The 16,872-nt window shown below is 37.4% G+C and overlaps 1 protein-coding gene across 1 annotated transcript in view; it reads right to left on the bottom strand.

The window, feature by feature from the left end:
- The window catches only part of COL4A3BP (collagen type IV alpha 3 binding protein), a 79,408-nt gene that overhangs the window by 21,542 nt on the left and 40,994 nt on the right, over positions 1-16,872 (bottom strand). Inside the window, exons 4-7 of the mRNA XM_017740649.1 lie at positions 9,215-9,322; positions 8,270-8,408; positions 7,238-7,321; positions 1,739-1,896 (exon numbers count right to left, since the gene is read on the bottom strand). Coding sequence (XP_017596138.1) covers positions 1,739-1,896; positions 7,238-7,321; positions 8,270-8,408; positions 9,215-9,322 — 489 coding nt within the window. The remainder of the gene's footprint in view (positions 1-1,738; positions 1,897-7,237; positions 7,322-8,269; positions 8,409-9,214; positions 9,323-16,872) is intronic.

Below are 16,872 nucleotides of genomic sequence, written 5' to 3'. Positions count from 1 at the left end.
TGCCTGCCCTCTAAACCCCAGAAAATGTCGTTGACAAATGGGACTTTTTGAAAGTTGCAAGTCTGCCAAAGCAGAGCAAGTTAAAAACACTGACTTTTCAGGAGCTTTTGCCCTTTTAATTCCTGGGGAAAGAAGTTGAAAGAAGTTTGTGAGTCCCTTTAAAATGTACTTACTCATGCTGTATGAGCTATTAGTCCCATGAGACCCCAAGTGAAATTCAGGTTTGAATTTGTTAACCACTTGCATCTTAAATAAGTGCTTTAAAGTTAGTCCACAAGAGAATAAAAAAAGTGACAAAAAGGAAATCTAAATAAATTCAAATTATATTTTAACATATATTCTTCATTAAAGTATACTGAACTACAGGTAAGGAAAACATCATTTCATCCATGCTCTAAGGAAAGTCTCATCAACACAAAGGAAGTGTGTTTGTCCAGCACAGGGAAGGCTTTTGCTAGGGGGACCTACCAACAGCCTTCCAATATGTTCAAGGGAGTCATAAAGAAACTGAGCCAGACTCTTCACAGTCTATAGGAGAAGGCTGAAAAATAAGCATCAGATACTGGAATAAAAGTTACTTCAACAGGATAGAAGGCAAAACTTTTTCACTCTAACAACAGGTGAGCAGCAGACCTGCTCTGAGGAGCTGTGCAGTCTACAGCCTTGATAAAGCCTTGAGCAACCTGGTCTGACTCAAGCTGTCCTTACTTGAAGAAAAAGGTTAGAGGAAGATAGACCTCTTGAGGTCTGTATCCAGCCTGAACTCCCCTATGATCCTACAAACAGGCTTCAAGTTTTGGACCTACTGTAATTCCCCCAACTGCTCAGCTGAGCCAGTAACGAATTGTTGACAGAAGACACAATACAGTGAGACAGGGCCAGGCCTTTGACATATGCACAAACAATACAGAAGACAGGGTTCAAACATGGATGCATTTTGTCTGAAAATGTTCATTCTTGAATAGTGTACCACTAAATAGAGTAAGATTTGATACATGATTTGTATCACATGGAAACACGTGAAACGAGAACAGAACAACAGCTGCGCTGCACACCAGCCAGCAACAGCAAGATTCTAGGAATTAAAGCCTGAATTACAACCTGCCATGCCTCCAACAGCAGATCTCAGGCAAGAACACACGGCTCATTTAGAGGTGTTACAGTGGTTGAGTAAGTTCAGCATGAACTATCACTGCCATTAGAATAATAGATATTCTAACACCACATACAGAAGATTTAGCCGATTAGTGTAAAGCATAACTTAATCTCACCAATCTCCTAAAGGAGATAATTGTATCTTGAGAAGACATTTAAAGTTAGAACTGGTTGTTCTCCCCAGTATTGTCTCCATCTCTTACCATACTAAAACATTTCAGAGACTTGCACATCATTTTGCATGCATGGATAATTAGGTCTGTGTTAAAAGGCTGCAAGCAATACACTTACTACTATGAAATAATTCCAGGTTCTTTGCAGATATAAAGAACATAGGACTACCATCTGAGGAAGCGCTATGAAAAAAAGACTATGATGAAAAGACCTACTGTACCACCAGTCAGAATGAGGCTCCTTAACATTTTATAGGGTTAATAATGAAAGCACCTGAAATTAATAAATGTTGTACATAAAAATAAAAGCAGTTGATGGAATACAAAAGTTAATAACAGCTTATGTGAAATTTCAATTTCAACCTAAAGAAACTTTTTTTTCAACAAAAATAAAAGGAAAATGATCTTACCTTATCTAGCCTTTTTTGCCAGCTTTCTTCACGTTTTACCATGAGTTCAATACAATGAGAGAGCGTAGCAAGGATTCCAGCAGTAGTTGCCTTGAAAGTTATAGCTTCTCCTTTAAAATCTATGCCATTAATTCCTTTGGGTGTCACATGCGGAAACACTAAAAACACATGAATGAGATCGCTGATAGCTGTCTTTAAATCAAACAAGCCCTTCACATGTATGTGTTATATTTGAAGACAACAGACTGGCTAGAAAGTTAATTTAAAAATAAAAATCTACAGTGGTAATAATGTCCACAGCTATCCACAGGATAAGGAAAGAGATTCAAAAGGAGAAACAGATCCTTGCAGCTTCATCTTGCTATACTGTATTTCAAGCCTGCTTGTAATGCTGTATTACTCTGCACTCCGCAAATCATGTGGGTGGAGGGAGTGGTAATAGTTTGTAACAATAGCAGTTTGATAGCTTGAAATGGGGCCTAATTAACACAGAGCAACCTTAAAACATATCAGACTCAGAATTAAGAAAGGAACAATTTCAAAATGTCATCAAACCCAAAATGTAAAATTCAAGGTTGTTTTAAGCATGTAATTATAGATTTTAAAACCTCAAAGTAAAAAGGTATAAGATAAAAGCATCAAATGTGCTGAATTTTCCAAGTACTGTTGAGTTTTACAGTTCCAAGAACTACTTCATGCTGTCAACCAGGCCATCTGTTGCTAAGGCTATTTAAACAAGTAGTTTAAAATGTGTGACAAAAAAAAGTACCTATTATATGTCAAACTGGTATGTAGGTTGACATAATAACATATCAAGCATTGCACATGAATATCAGAAAATATTACAAAGCAGAAGTAACACTCAAGTTGAAGCTGACTGAACCCAGCAAGTTAAAGTAACTCCTGCTATGCCAAAGTGCAAGCTCATGACTTATCACCTAGCTTGATATAATTTTTTCTCTGGTCTGTCAGTTTGTCAATGTACCACTGTTAAAATTTAAAAAGTACAATTTAATATTTGAGTAAGTTTATCTGTCTACAAGAGCAAAGCAGAGCTTTCGAGCAGTTCCATTCTGTAATTATAGAGCAGAGTGTCTGCACTTGGGAACAGAAAGCAATCGTCACATGGTCTTCAGCACTGGTTTTATATGCTCCCCCTTTCAAAAGGAATCAATCTCTTTTTCAAACAAGTGATTACAGACTACACACTACTCCAAATACCTCAGACGCACAGATACTGTGGTAGAACACAACACTTTTTTTTTTTTTCCATGTTAATCAAGAACATTCCCTAAAAGGTAAAGGTGATGGGGACTGGAGGGGAAAAAAAACAGAAAGCAAGAGAAAGAAAAAATTGTTTCAGAAATGATAATGAGAAGACCAGCTCTCCTACCCCAATAGCTGCAAATGGAACACAGAGGGGACTGAGACTGAAAGTGGCATAAGCTGGCAAGAAGGTGATGCAGTGACTCCACTGGAAATAATTAGAATTATACAAGAACTTTTGCCCATAATACTTCACAACTGAAAAAGACAGTTTTACACCAGTAATTCCTCCTGTTGATGTAGGCTATATTCACATGCAGGCTTAACAGCACAGCTATAATGCTTACAGATGTGATTTTTCTCTCTCAATTAGGAAATATGTAGATGTCCTGAAGAAACTGCCACCAGCTGCAACACTGTATAAATAATTTCAGAAATCTCTATGGTAGAATTTAAGGGAAATACAGCAACACAGGTTAATTTCCTGGAGAAGAGAGCTTTTGTCCCTTTCTAGGTCTCAGCCACATCTCATTAACACTTCCGTACAATTTTAGTCATCACATATTCTAAGCCATTCTTTAAAGAATAGCCTCAGAGTAGCTGTGATAGATGCAGAGCTGCAGACTTAAAGCCAGTGCGCAAAGCTTCTTTCAGCCATTATAATAATGGGCAAAAATGAACATGTTGCAGAAGGATGTAAAACCTATTTCTTCGAAGAGATGGTCACTCAGTAGGTTCCTTGTGATGGATACAAGTATTTTGATTCATTCCTAATCACAGGAAATATCTGTCTTTCTGAAATGTGTTGGGAGATGACTTCAACCCTCACCTCAGGAACAACTGAGCTTCAGCACTTTAGAAGAACTTTTGAGGAGATTTTCTGTTTGGAGAGACCAAACATCTTTCTGATTCCTTTTTTACACTTTTTTTCATGTCAGCTATAGATTGATTACTTCAAAATTAAATCAGGCATTTGGAGATCTATATTGAAAGGTAAAGACTAATAGGAAAGTGTTCGTACTGTTGCAACTTCTCTTTGGTTATCAAGCTCCATGCCATCAACTGAAAAAAGCAGGATAATTTGTCCCCACCTTAACTTCAATTTCAACATCTTCCAAGCAGTTCCTTTTTCATTATCCCATCTATGCTCTATTTCTGATTTATTTTCTCTTGTGTTTCATACAAGGAATTCTTCATACCATGCTTTAACCTTCAATAGCTCTTCAGCTTTTCTCTCCTAGACCTCTGTGTCTGTTAGGATATCCCTTCTTGTACCTGAGACTCTGCTTGTAATAATTTCCCACTCTTTGATCAAATCAGTTTTCCAGTGAAACAGGAAAGTATTCTAAAGATAGTAAGTAGAAAGACATTCTTTCATCTTTTCCATTTTACACCCCCTTAACATATTATGTCACTAAACTAATTTTAAGTGAAAAACAAACATTTGTGTCCACGACCCACTTATTGATACCTGCTGTTGTTATCTTCTGTGGATAGCAATAGGATCAATATGATTCCTCTAAGAACAACCCCAATTTTTCAGCAATATTTTGGAAAATATTCTTCCTCCATTGAAAGCACAAAAATCCAACAAATCTCTGCAGTAATTTACATCAAATTTCTCTCCTTCACCCTTGGTACCATTTCCATCTTTATAGTTCCAGTACAAAAGACACCTTCCATATTCAAGGAGGTTCCTTAACTAGGTTACACCTGCTCTTCCTATTCTTAGAAAATTTAAATCCAAGTATGTTCTCTTTCCAGAGGGGATGAATGGGAACATTTTGAAATGAAGAGTCTACATTCCTAAATATATAAGATCCCAATGGGTAAATATGCATCAGCCAGACACCATACCTTGGTGTTTTATATAAATGATCACAGTTACAGTTACCAGACCTTTTAATTGGAAAGTGACCAATATATTTAAACAACTTCATAGTACTCTACTTAGCTCTTCACTTAAAGATCTTGGAGAGCACAGAAAAGAAAAAGCCTCTCTATCCATATCACCTTCAGAGAAGTACACAAATGCCCATACTCACATTAACTTTCTCATCCCACCCAGAGAACAAACTGCAAAAGACAATGTGAATATGGTCCCTTAGGTCAGTCTTAAATCGAATGATTTGAGCTTCAGATTGGTGCACTAGTAGTTTGAACAGTAGGCTTAAACACTCCTCCGTATCACAGTAAGCTAAATTAAGAGGTTGAACCTATGCCTCACTTCCTGAAGCACCGAGTGGAGAAGAGTCTCAGAATAAACAGGCAATCACTTGTCAGCTACAGTTAAGATTTTTACAGTCCTTCCAGGACTGAACAGAAATTTCAAGAACAGAACCTGAAATCTGAGAAACCAAATTTTACCAGCTGCTCTGAGGCTAAGCTTTAAAAAAGGGTGAAGATAAATCTTTCATTGCCAGTTAGTCTGAACTACTTTTCTGCCCAATACGTGACCATGGCTGTCTCAACCTGAGACATCTACTTCCCCCACTGTATCACTTAAGATTCCACTTAATTTTTCATTTCTAATCAAGCTTTGCAGCACTCAGCTACTAAATATTTAATGAATTTAGCCATTAGAAATCAAACTGAGGCACAGAAAAACTAAAATGGGGACAAATATTTTCATAGAAATAATTGATGGAAAGTAAATTTAATGGAATACAGGAGTCGTAACAACTGGAATTAGAAGTTCTGCAGAAGGCAATTATTTCCTGTAGTGACCTATAGTGAGTGAGTTTATATACAGGTACCCATAATACCAAGTATCAATTTCTTAGCATCTAAGTTCCCAAAGGTTTGATGACCAGCTGCATTAAAAATACAGACTTTCCTAATGACATTCCCCATAGTGTATGCATACATATTGCAGATGCACCAGAACAACGTAGATATGAAAAAAATTTCTACGGGTAAATTAAGCTGAAACTCCTACATAACTGTACAAAAATTAAGTTTGACAAAGACATCTCTTCCAAAATGAATCATGCAGTAAAATTAAACTCTTACTTAACATTTGTTAAAGAAGGCTTTTGCAGTTTTCTGAATTCTAACTAACAATTCTCAAAAAGAAAAAAAAGTACAGTTTCATACAGACAGTAAGGTTAGTGGAACCATACACTTCTTCAAAACTCCAGTTATATGCTACTTAGTCTCTGAAATCAGCATTACAATCAATCCTCAGTGATGAATTCTGGAAGTATCCTGAAAAGCTCCATTTCCTTTCCTTTCCTCTTCCATCACAACAGTTTTGGCTATGGTCTAGAAAAAGCACTTAAATACAACAAGGAAATATGTAATACATGGGAACAACAGCCAATTAAAAAGAAAACAGAAGACACAGAAAAGGCTTATTTTGTCCTGTATTTTCCAGGTTCTTGATGAAAGCATTTACATTTTTAAAAACATTTCTGGAAAGTACTTTGGGAGATTCCACCACACTTGAAACTGGAAGTGCAACTTCCAAGCTTCGTGAACCAAGTCTAAGAAATACCTTAGGACTAAGTGAATTGTCAACAAGTAGAAAGTGTAAACACTGGAATACTTCAGTCAGAAAACATGAAAAGGTCTAAGAAGAACGCAATTTAAATGCATACACAACTTCCTCCAGGCCAGAACTATCAGATTTCTCAAACAGCAAGACTTGCATGAGTTCTTCACATTTGCTGCATGGATACAGTGAGTACAATAACTATTTCATTTATGATAAGAATAAAAATCCAAATTCTGCTCATTATAACAGTGAAAAGGACAGCAAAAAAGCACTAAAATTATGCTAAGTGAGAATCAGTAACAGTATTGTCTTAACCATTCCACAGCCATAGCACTTGGGAAAACCATAGGGGGACATCCCTAAGTGGAAAAGCACCGAACTCCACCAAACTCCTAAAGCAGGTAACACTTATAATAACCTGTTAAAAAAATCTCAGTTCCGAATATTTAAATAATGCAGCTGTTTCAACAGAATTTTGTAGCGACATTGACTCTAAACAGAGAATAGGAAATTCCAGCTTGACAAGCTTGCATTAGTATTTGTGTGAATTAAGTGTAACTCAGAGAATCATGAAAAGCTGCTAAAGAATTATAACATGACTAAGAACTTCCATTCACATACACTTAAATAACTCTTCTTGCAATTTTCTGCTTAGAAAAGAGCATAAAATACCTGTCTTGTACCAATGATACCATTCATTTTAATTTTCATCAGTGAAAAAATTGAAACATACTTACATTTTTCCTTACTGCTGTTACTGTTATGTACAAAATCTCCATCAGGACGTACTGTAGGGCAATCATCTTCATCATCTTCTACCACTAGATTTGAGAGAGTGTATTACGGGAGTGAGAAAGCTTTTCTAGTTCTTTGGTGTGCATGAAAGAATTAAGAGCATCTTCATGGCTAGCTAGCACTTTTTCCTATAACAACAGTCATGAACCCTCCCTCCCTTTTCGGTTTTTTTTCTTTTTGACCCAAGACCACTACCAATGTAAATGTCAGTTAACAGCAGAATCTAACATTGCTCAGTATTGAAGTTTAGCACTCAATTCTCTGGCAAGAGCGACATATTTTGGTGTTACAAGTAGGAGCCATGATTCAGTAGCTATCTAATCTTCTACACTGGAAAGCTAAAAAAAAAGTGGAATTGCACTTCTCTGGTGTTTTATTACTACCAAAAGTTTCACACTGCCAGAACAAACACACAGATGAATATAAATGCCTCAGCAGAGTGCACAGATATGGTGACAAGCTGTACTCTGATATAAGCAATTCAGAGATATGTAGACATCCACACCGTAGTCTAGTATGGTCTCAAGTGTGCATTCAGTGCTCTATTTCCAGCCAATATGTCTCAGAAGCATTACTTAAGGCAGCACTTTTGACTTTTTCAAAACAGTGTATTGTTTCTATCAAAACTAATATCCCATTTGGTTTTCAAAATAACAGGTAAGAGACAGCAATAAACTGAATTCACGAGGGTTAGCAATTGGTATTCTATAAAAAAACACTTCTAAAAAGCATTGCTTTTGTACAGTTGACAGCTACAGGTTAACATCAAGCAGATTTTTACGCAAATCTGAATGCTAAAGTAAAAATAGTTAACATGTTTATGCATTTATGCAAATGATTGGTCCTTTACTAAAGTAAATTTAAGATACATATTTTATTTACATGACATTAAATTTTACTGTAACTGTATCAAGCTGTTTCCTAGCTAAAAAGCTACATTCTGTGAAGGGAAGAGTTTTCAGTTACAGTGTTACCTTTATCCCTCTGGAGTTCATCTTTGGAAACTGCATCTGCACAAGCATCGAAGTATTTCTGTAAAGTATCAACTTGTCTACATAAAATGTCTCTAAAGGTTTCCATTTCTGCAAGCTTCTCACGTAAGCTATGGCCCTTCTGAAAACACAGAAGAAAAAAGCCTGGAATGTTTCTACATACTCAACAATAGCTTGATTCATTAAAATTAAAATTTAATTTAAAAATATATTTCTGCAGCTATGAAGAGAAATTGAAGTACATTAAGGGCATTTTAGATACCAGCAATTATGAAATACTGTTAAATGTCAGAAGAAACCATATCCAAAGTATTTCTTACTCATTTTGTCACTGGTCTCAATGTTTCCTCTTGACTCTATCTGCTACTTCAGAGCACTCCACAAAAGCTTATTAAAAATGGGATCTTACATGCTACCAGCTTTATACATATTTGCCTGAAAGCAGTCAGCTCTAGTTTAAGATCTTTGTTCCGATTCTTATTCCCTTTTCTTGTGTTGTTCCTCTTCTGCTCTCCCAGAAGTACAGCACACCCAGTTCATATATTAAATATTCATATCGATGACACAAGGAAAGCCATAATTTGTCAACCAGTATTATATCATATTTATTAAGCTATAGAATTAGTGTTTGTTTTCATTTGGAGCCCAGGATATTCTGGTGAGTAAACTAGAAAAAGTTAATGAACGCACACACAAGTTTCATTTTCTTGCCACAGAAGATGACACCACAGTTTAAAAGGGATGACTGCACAGAGGCACAAGAGAGCTTACTGTATCACCTGTTCACCATCATATGATGGACCACTGTTATTTAAACTAAATATTTTGCATTTTTTCTATAATTATGTGAATGAGTCTTCACATGTTACTTCTTTTCCAGTTGCACATTATTTACGCACAAATACTAGGAAAACTTTTTGCACCAACCTTGAATGAAGAGGTGGATGTTGCAGAGTATCCACTTGCTCCAGAGACAAGAGACACCATGGAGCCATGGCGTCGCAAACTTGACTCTGATCCATAGCCAGATTCAGTCTAAAAAGCAAACCACACAAAAAGCTTGAGGCCTTTGATAAAATAGAAATAATGAAAACAAGATTAACATCATTTTCTCTGAAACACACCCCTTTGTTTTTTGCAGTAGAGGTTTAAATAACTCAAACTGTGCCTGCACCTAAGATGTTGATGCAGTATCTGTAAAGTTATTATAAACTTATTTTTTATTATCAAATTGATTTGTAAAATAATTTGTTACCTACAATGAATTATGTGCCCCCGAAAGGACACAGCAATATATATTTAATGGTTAAAAAAAGGCAGAGTGTTTCATTATTTTGGTTTACGTAATTCCTAAGAAGTAACTTTCACACAGCCTATTAAAAAACTTACATTACTCTACAATTAATTGGGGGATTAACATGGTTCAGCCCCAAGACAATCAGCTTCAGTCAATCCTTCCAATCACACAAATAGTACCACTTTCTTTTTAAAAGCAACAAAATAGATATCAAGGAAAATCAGACTATTACTTCTATCAAGTTTTTTGATAGAAGTAAATTATTTTTTTACTGAGAACAAAGGTCTACATAAAACAAGGTAAGACACTGAAAGTAAGAGAGGATACAATAACAGTAATTAACTAAACAATGAAAAAAGAAAAACATCTCTTGATTAGAGTAACATTTAAAAGATCTAAAAATAGAGTTTGACAAATTTCCTCACAAGTCAAACAGAAGCAGATACTGAGAAACTGGAGGAAAATAAATTTGTCTAAATGTTAATGTAAATGACATGTGCATGGCAAAGGAGATGAAAAATCCTGATAGAGAATATAAACAATGAACAGATGGTTCAGAATAATACATGAAATACTGTTAGTAGATAAGCTTGATCAAGTAGACAGAGATAACTGTGAAGAACTTTTGACAGAAATAAATTCTGCAGTAGTACCAAAACTCAAATGGGGTGAGGAGAGGGGAGACAAAACAAATGGTATAGAACAAGAAGAAACAATAAAATTCCAGTTGTTGCACATTTTATGGAAAAACTGGAAGCTGTATAGGCCTTACGAAGGCAGGAGAGCGTGGATAAGTTAAAAAGCAGAGAAAGGTAAGTGTTGATGTGTTGGTTAAGAATTTGGACAAAGTGGGACAAAGTATGTATGTCTGAGCTACAAGTAAGAGTTTAGGCATACAACTGCTTTGTTTCAAAATCATATAATAAGAATAAATCTGAAAAGAACGTTTTACAAGAGTCACCCAACACTTTGAAACATTTCTTTTAAAACTTCCTTTAACCACAAATACAAAAAGACTTCACTGTTTAATCAGTACCTTCAATATTTATTTAAGCATATACTACAGATCTTAAGATGATCCAATATGCTTTCATTATAGTCAGTTTGACAATGAAGATTCATTTAATTTTCTCTGTCAGCTGTACACACTAGGAAAGATGATAAAATTTCATTTCAATAGGATATGGCTTAAAGAGCAGATCAATTTTAAAATGAAGCCAAAATAGCAATCTCATTGAGGTCAGAGTATTTTAACTAAGGTTAGCAAGTGTTTTCTGATTTTCTCCAGTAAGTGAGAAAGACATACCTATGCCAGACCTTGTTTCAAAAGCTTAGGAAGTGAAATTTCTGGATTTCTTTATCTGAGATTTAGTCAAAGCCACACCTTAATAGTCCTACTTTAGAACTTCCAAGAATAGATGTAAACTTACAAGTAGAAAATCTGATGCTTTATATTCTACATCTGAATTAAATCCTTTTCTTCCAATATTATGCATACAGTCAATGCTCTGCTAATTTAGTTCACAAAATAAAAGCTGAAGGTGAAAAAAAAAACCTCCAACCCTTCTTTCCATATCAATGCATAAGCTTGATTTTTTAAGGTACCTTTTCAGCAGCATATTTATTTGTCTGTCATTTATGCTTGTGATTATTAATTCCACTAAACAATTTATCCACGCTACAGAATCATACACACAACAGCATACATGATTATATGGATACAGCTATCAGCTTGCAAAGTCTACCATAATAAATAAAAAGGTGCAACATAGGTAACTATTTGCTATTGAGAAGCAAATTCAGCAGACATGAAGATCAGACTGAACAGTACACAATATGAATCGAAAGCATGTGCATTTACAGACCATGTTCACAAAACTGTGTCAGACATTTATGTTCAAATAGCCAAGAGGAAAAAAAAATTACACTGAGAACACTACAAGAACCAGAAAATAAGTACTCATTTCTAACTGATACACAGACAAGCCATCCCGCTCACAGCAGACATATGCAGGCAGATGAACACAAACAAAGCAAGCATGAATCATGCAAAGCCCCACCATTCTACTACCGCAACAGCTAAACGAGAGCAGGTCACTGCCGCATTTATGTCTTGCAAAGCAGATCATCATTAACTATTCACTGCAGAAATAATCAATTACATTGAGAAGAGGAATGCAGGCACAAGTTTCTTCTGTTAATACAAATTTATTTTCCCAAGATAAAAATTAGAAAAGCAGGTAGAGTTCATATGATAGAAACCAACAGTCTCTGCTTGAAAACAAAATTACTTGTAGAAGTCATATCACTTCATACCATCAAGCACTAACACTAAATTGCCATACTCAGTAAAAAGATGCAGTTCTTTGAAATTTCATGCATACATCACAGCTTCAAAGCTACATTAAAACTGGCATTTGATAGTATTTGCAACACCTTCAGCTTTCTAAGGCAATGCACGAAATCCATTAATCCTTTTGTTACAACAGACAAGAGGAAAAAGCCACATGATCCAAAGCTTCATGTGATCCTTTAACTGGAGCAGATCAGCATATCAGCAACATCAGAAAAGCTGCTTTCAATAAAAAAAAATTCAATAAAAAAAGGTAAGTATTTGCAGAATCATATTGCAGATCTCGTTACTGCTCACACTGATCCTTAAGTGGAAAATAATACCCTTGAGCAAAGCACAGACTCACAGCAAAGTTCTCCCACTTAAAAAATCGAATGAAGCAAATTATTCTCACATCTTCAAGGAATTATTTTGATTATGTCTCAATTTAGTGCCTGTGAAGCACTTCAGTGTAGGTTTGTCCAAGGCAGATATATTCAGTTAGCATTATAAATTATTTATTATTTTACATAACAAAAGCAGCAGGCAGCTCCTCCCTCTAAGGCACACAGCTCACCCTAGAAGATGATGAAACAGATATTAGGACACAGTGACTCTAATCTCATTCTCTACAGTAGTTGTGAAAAATCCCACCAAACATCCAAGAGATCAAGCCACAGTATCTTATGAAAAAACCCAGAATACATGAAAAAGTAGTAACACAAAGGAGCTGGAAGGTACTATGAAAGGCTTGGTGGAAAATAAGCAGATAAGCTCTGTAAAATGACTATGTTCCAAAGGCGATTTTTAGACTAGCTGGAAGTGCTTCAGCAAGATGGGTTAGTTCTAGGATGAGCCAAGGCAGGGCTACCCTAGAAAATGACTGCAGACAGTAAGAACACAACAGACACTACAGGCAGGGCAGTACAGGATGCATTTCTGAGGACTGAAGTTGAAGATACAATTATCATGTGACTGTAGGTCTGATTTTTCAATTATTCTGAAGCTGCTGACAATGGAAATTTAAGGTTGCAAAACCAAGCTGGTAGTTAGCAGGAAGGCAGAGATAGAAATTCCACAATCCAGGTCAGAGCAGCTGGATGATGATCCCCCTCCCACAGCCCTCCCAAGCACAGTGCACATGACTACTTAAAAGGAAAGAGCTTCTAATATGACCTTTCTTGCAACTGCAAAAACAGGGAAAGACATTGTAGACATAACTTTCCTCCAGCAGTGATACATGTTGCAATTCCACAGTAAATACCCATATTATGTGTACAGAAGGAAATCACAGGGATTTCAAGTTGAAAAATAAGTATAAAAATAAAATTCTTCACTGAGCAAAAGTACCAAAACCAAAGCTGACAATAACTGCAACGCTTAGTGGACTTAGTAATAAAACTAAAGCAGCTTGTACTGCTGGATCATGAGACTACAAGCAAGACTGGGAGAGGCTACACTCATTCCTCCCATGAATCTGGGCTGTCTGGAGAGGGACAGGTAAGGTCTGTATCATCATACAAAACTAATAAACTCCGTTCTATTAGACACTGGCAGAAAAAGCATTGATGTTTTGGCCTCAGCTCCCAATGCACTGAAGTAAGTATTCTTACTAGTTTTCATGCTTTGAAAGCTAGTGGGAATAGTTACAGATTTTAAAGAATTAATTAATTCCATTACATATTGTCTGATCTTGGTTTAAGGCTAGCCCTTGTGCAACTGTGCCTTTAAAAATAGGAACAGTTCTGATCCCAACTGAAAGCACTAGTCACATTATTCTTTTTAGCAGTTACACAAAATTGCGTAATAGTTATATTAAATATTATTACATCATCAGGATGCGTAAAATTCAAAAGGGAGTGTTGCCAGGGTTAATGCGTAAGTGCCAGCTAAGGCAGATGAGCTAGGAGGCAGTAGAAAAGCTGCTGCAGGCGTCCGAGCACCGGCTCTCCCATGGAGCATCCACTAGGTGGAGGGAAAGCCCGTGCCTTGCAGGCACTGAGCACACAGGGATATAACCCAGCCCGTCTCAACAGCGGGACACAGCAAGGAGGACTAAGCCACACACCGTGTTCACAGTTAACAGGCATTTAGGCAATCTTACCTATCCTTCAAAACGGCAGGGAAGGAGTGATTGCTTCTTCCTCCAATTGTTGCTTTAGGTTTATTTTTTAACCTAAGGTAGTTAAGTATTATATTAATATTGCCTCTGTAGAACTAGAAAAACACATCCACCATCTGTATTATGGTGAAGAATCTTGCGCTAAAGACCATAATGGAATTTTGAAAGAGCATGGTTAAACAGCAATGGAGGAAAAGGTACTTGTTGCAAGCCTGAGGCTGTTCTGGATATGGACTTGAGAGGCTTACACTTTGCTTAATCAGAATAAACATTTTATTAACAAGAAACCCTAGGATTCAAAGTACACGTGCAGGCAAGGTTCTTACTTGCACTAAAAGAAATGGAGTATAAAAAGCTTTGCAGCAACACAGAACACATATATCAACAGATAAATATGCTTAGCTTCTTGTCAATAAGAAGAAAAACTGCCAAAGCAAATGCTCCTGCAAAACCCTTGCAAAACCCTTTGCTCCATAAAGTCCCTTGTTCATCTAGTGCAATTAGCAGGTATCTTGTCACTACTAAACTCAGATGGTTTTTTTCCCCTCCACTCAATCCTTAAAAATTCATTTAGCCATCAGAATAGAAATATCTATCAAGTGGCTGGCATACCCCTGAGTATGAAATACACTCCAAGCTTTGGAGGATAAAAAAAGTTGGAATTGTCAAATTCCATAATATATTTGATTTAGAATTCAAGGAAAACTATCTTACACCCATGAGAATATGTGAGAACACGGGCTGTTTAAACTGCAATCTCCTAACAGTAATTTGGGAAAAAACAGGGACAAAGAAAGGTTCACTTTTAATACACTGCTTGTTTTGCATCTCACACCCTATTAAATCTAACACAATTTTCTTCATATTCAAAACCTATTACCTATTCTTATTTCCTTCTTGCTGTAGACCTTATCAGCTCTCAACACCTACTTCCCTCAAAAACAACAGAGGCTCACTGCACCTCTTATACATTTGAACAAAAAAGTTATATGAAATAAGGGACTCCAAGACACACAACTTTTTGTTATGTTCCTGATACAGCTTCAGATTCCTGAAATTGACCAGGGTTGAAAATTCATAAAAACCTTTGACTTCTATTAAGTCAAAACCATGTTTGCTTAAAAACAAAGCCCAGTCTGGTTTACAAGCTCCTCATGCATCAGCATTCTGCCGTCAGTAGAAGCTTTACCTGCATTTCTAATCATACATCAATTGGACAACGTAAAGATTCCATATGTTAAGCGCAAACTATCTAGGCAATAATTCTGTCCAACAGTAATTTTCCTTTTAAACAAAAGATGAACATATTGGATATAAAGTATCAGAGTTCTGAAGGCATAATTCTCTACAGACAAACTCAACTATTCTGCATGATAGGCAGAAAAAAATCAGAATTATTAAGGTTGGAAAAGACTTCCAAGATGATCAAGTCCAACCTTTGACCTAACACCACCATGCCAACTAGACCGTTACACTAAGTGCCACATCCAGACTTTTACTGAATGCCTCCAGGGATGGTGGCTCCGTTACTTTCCTGGGCAGCCCATTCCAATACCTGACCACCCTTCCAGTGAAAAAATTCTTCCTGATGTCCAACCTGCAGAGCCTTCCTACTCTCCAGCAGATCAACACTCCCACCCAGGTTGTCACCGGCAAACTGAGTGAGGGTGTCCTTGATCCCCTCATCCAGATCATCCGTAACGATATGAAACAGAACTGGCTGCAATGCTGAGCCCTGGTTAACAGCAGTGGTGACCGGCCACCAGCTGGGTGTAACTCCATCCACCACCACACTCTGGTCTTGACCACCCTGACAGTTTTTTACCCAGTGAACAAACTCAACTATTCTGCATGATAGGCAGAAAAAAATCAGAATTATTAAGGTTGGAAAAGACTTCCAAGATGATCAAGTCCAACCTTTGACCTAACACCACCATGCCAACTAGACCGTTACACTAAGTGCCACATCCAGACTTTTACTGAATGCCTCCAGGGATGGTGGCTCCGTTACTTTCCTGGGCAGCCCATTCCAATACCTGACCACCCTTCCAGTGAAAAAATTCTTCCTGATGTCCAACCTGCAGAGCCTTCCTACTCTCCAGCAGATCAACACTCCCACCCAGGTTGTCACCGGCAAACTGAGTGAGGGTGTCCTTGATCCCCTCATCCAGATCATCCGTAACGATATGAAACAGAACTGGCTGAAATGCTGAGCCCTGGTTAACAGCAGTGGTGACCGGCCACCAGCTGGGTGTAACTCCATCCACCACCACACTCTGGTCTTGACCACCCTGACAGTTTTTTACCCAGTGAACAGTGCACCCGTCCAAGCCATAGGCTGCCAGTTTCTCCAGGATAATGCTATGAGAAATGGCGTCAAAGGCTTTAGTGAAGTCTAGATAGACAACATCCACAGTCTTTCCCTTAGCCACTAAGCAGGCGACCCTATCATAAAAGGAGATCAGGCTGGTTGGGCAGGACCTGCCTTTCACAAATCCATGCTGGCTGGGCCTGATGCCCTGGTTGTCCTGTGTGTGCCAGTCATCACACTCAAGATACTCTGTTCTATGACCTTCCCCAGCACTGAGGTCACCAAGGTCAGGCTGACAGGCCGTAGTTCCCCAGATCCTCATTTTGACCCTTCTTGAAGGTGGGCACCACATTTTCAAACTTAGAGTAATCTGAGACATCCCTGGTTAACTAGAATTGATGATAAGTGATGCAGAGTGGCTGGGAAAGCTGTTTGATCAGCTCACTCAGTCCCCTTGGGCAAATCTCACTTGGCCCCATAGACTTGTGAGTGTCTAAGTGACACGGCAGGCCACCTCCTCCTC

The sequence above is a fragment of the Corvus brachyrhynchos genome, unplaced genomic scaffold (assembly GCF_000691975.1).
Source record: "Corvus brachyrhynchos isolate BGI_N302 unplaced genomic scaffold, ASM69197v1 scaffold467, whole genome shotgun sequence".
Lineage (NCBI taxonomy): Eukaryota > Metazoa > Chordata > Aves > Passeriformes > Corvidae > Corvus > Corvus brachyrhynchos.
This window is presented reverse-complemented; position numbering and strand designations above follow the sequence as displayed.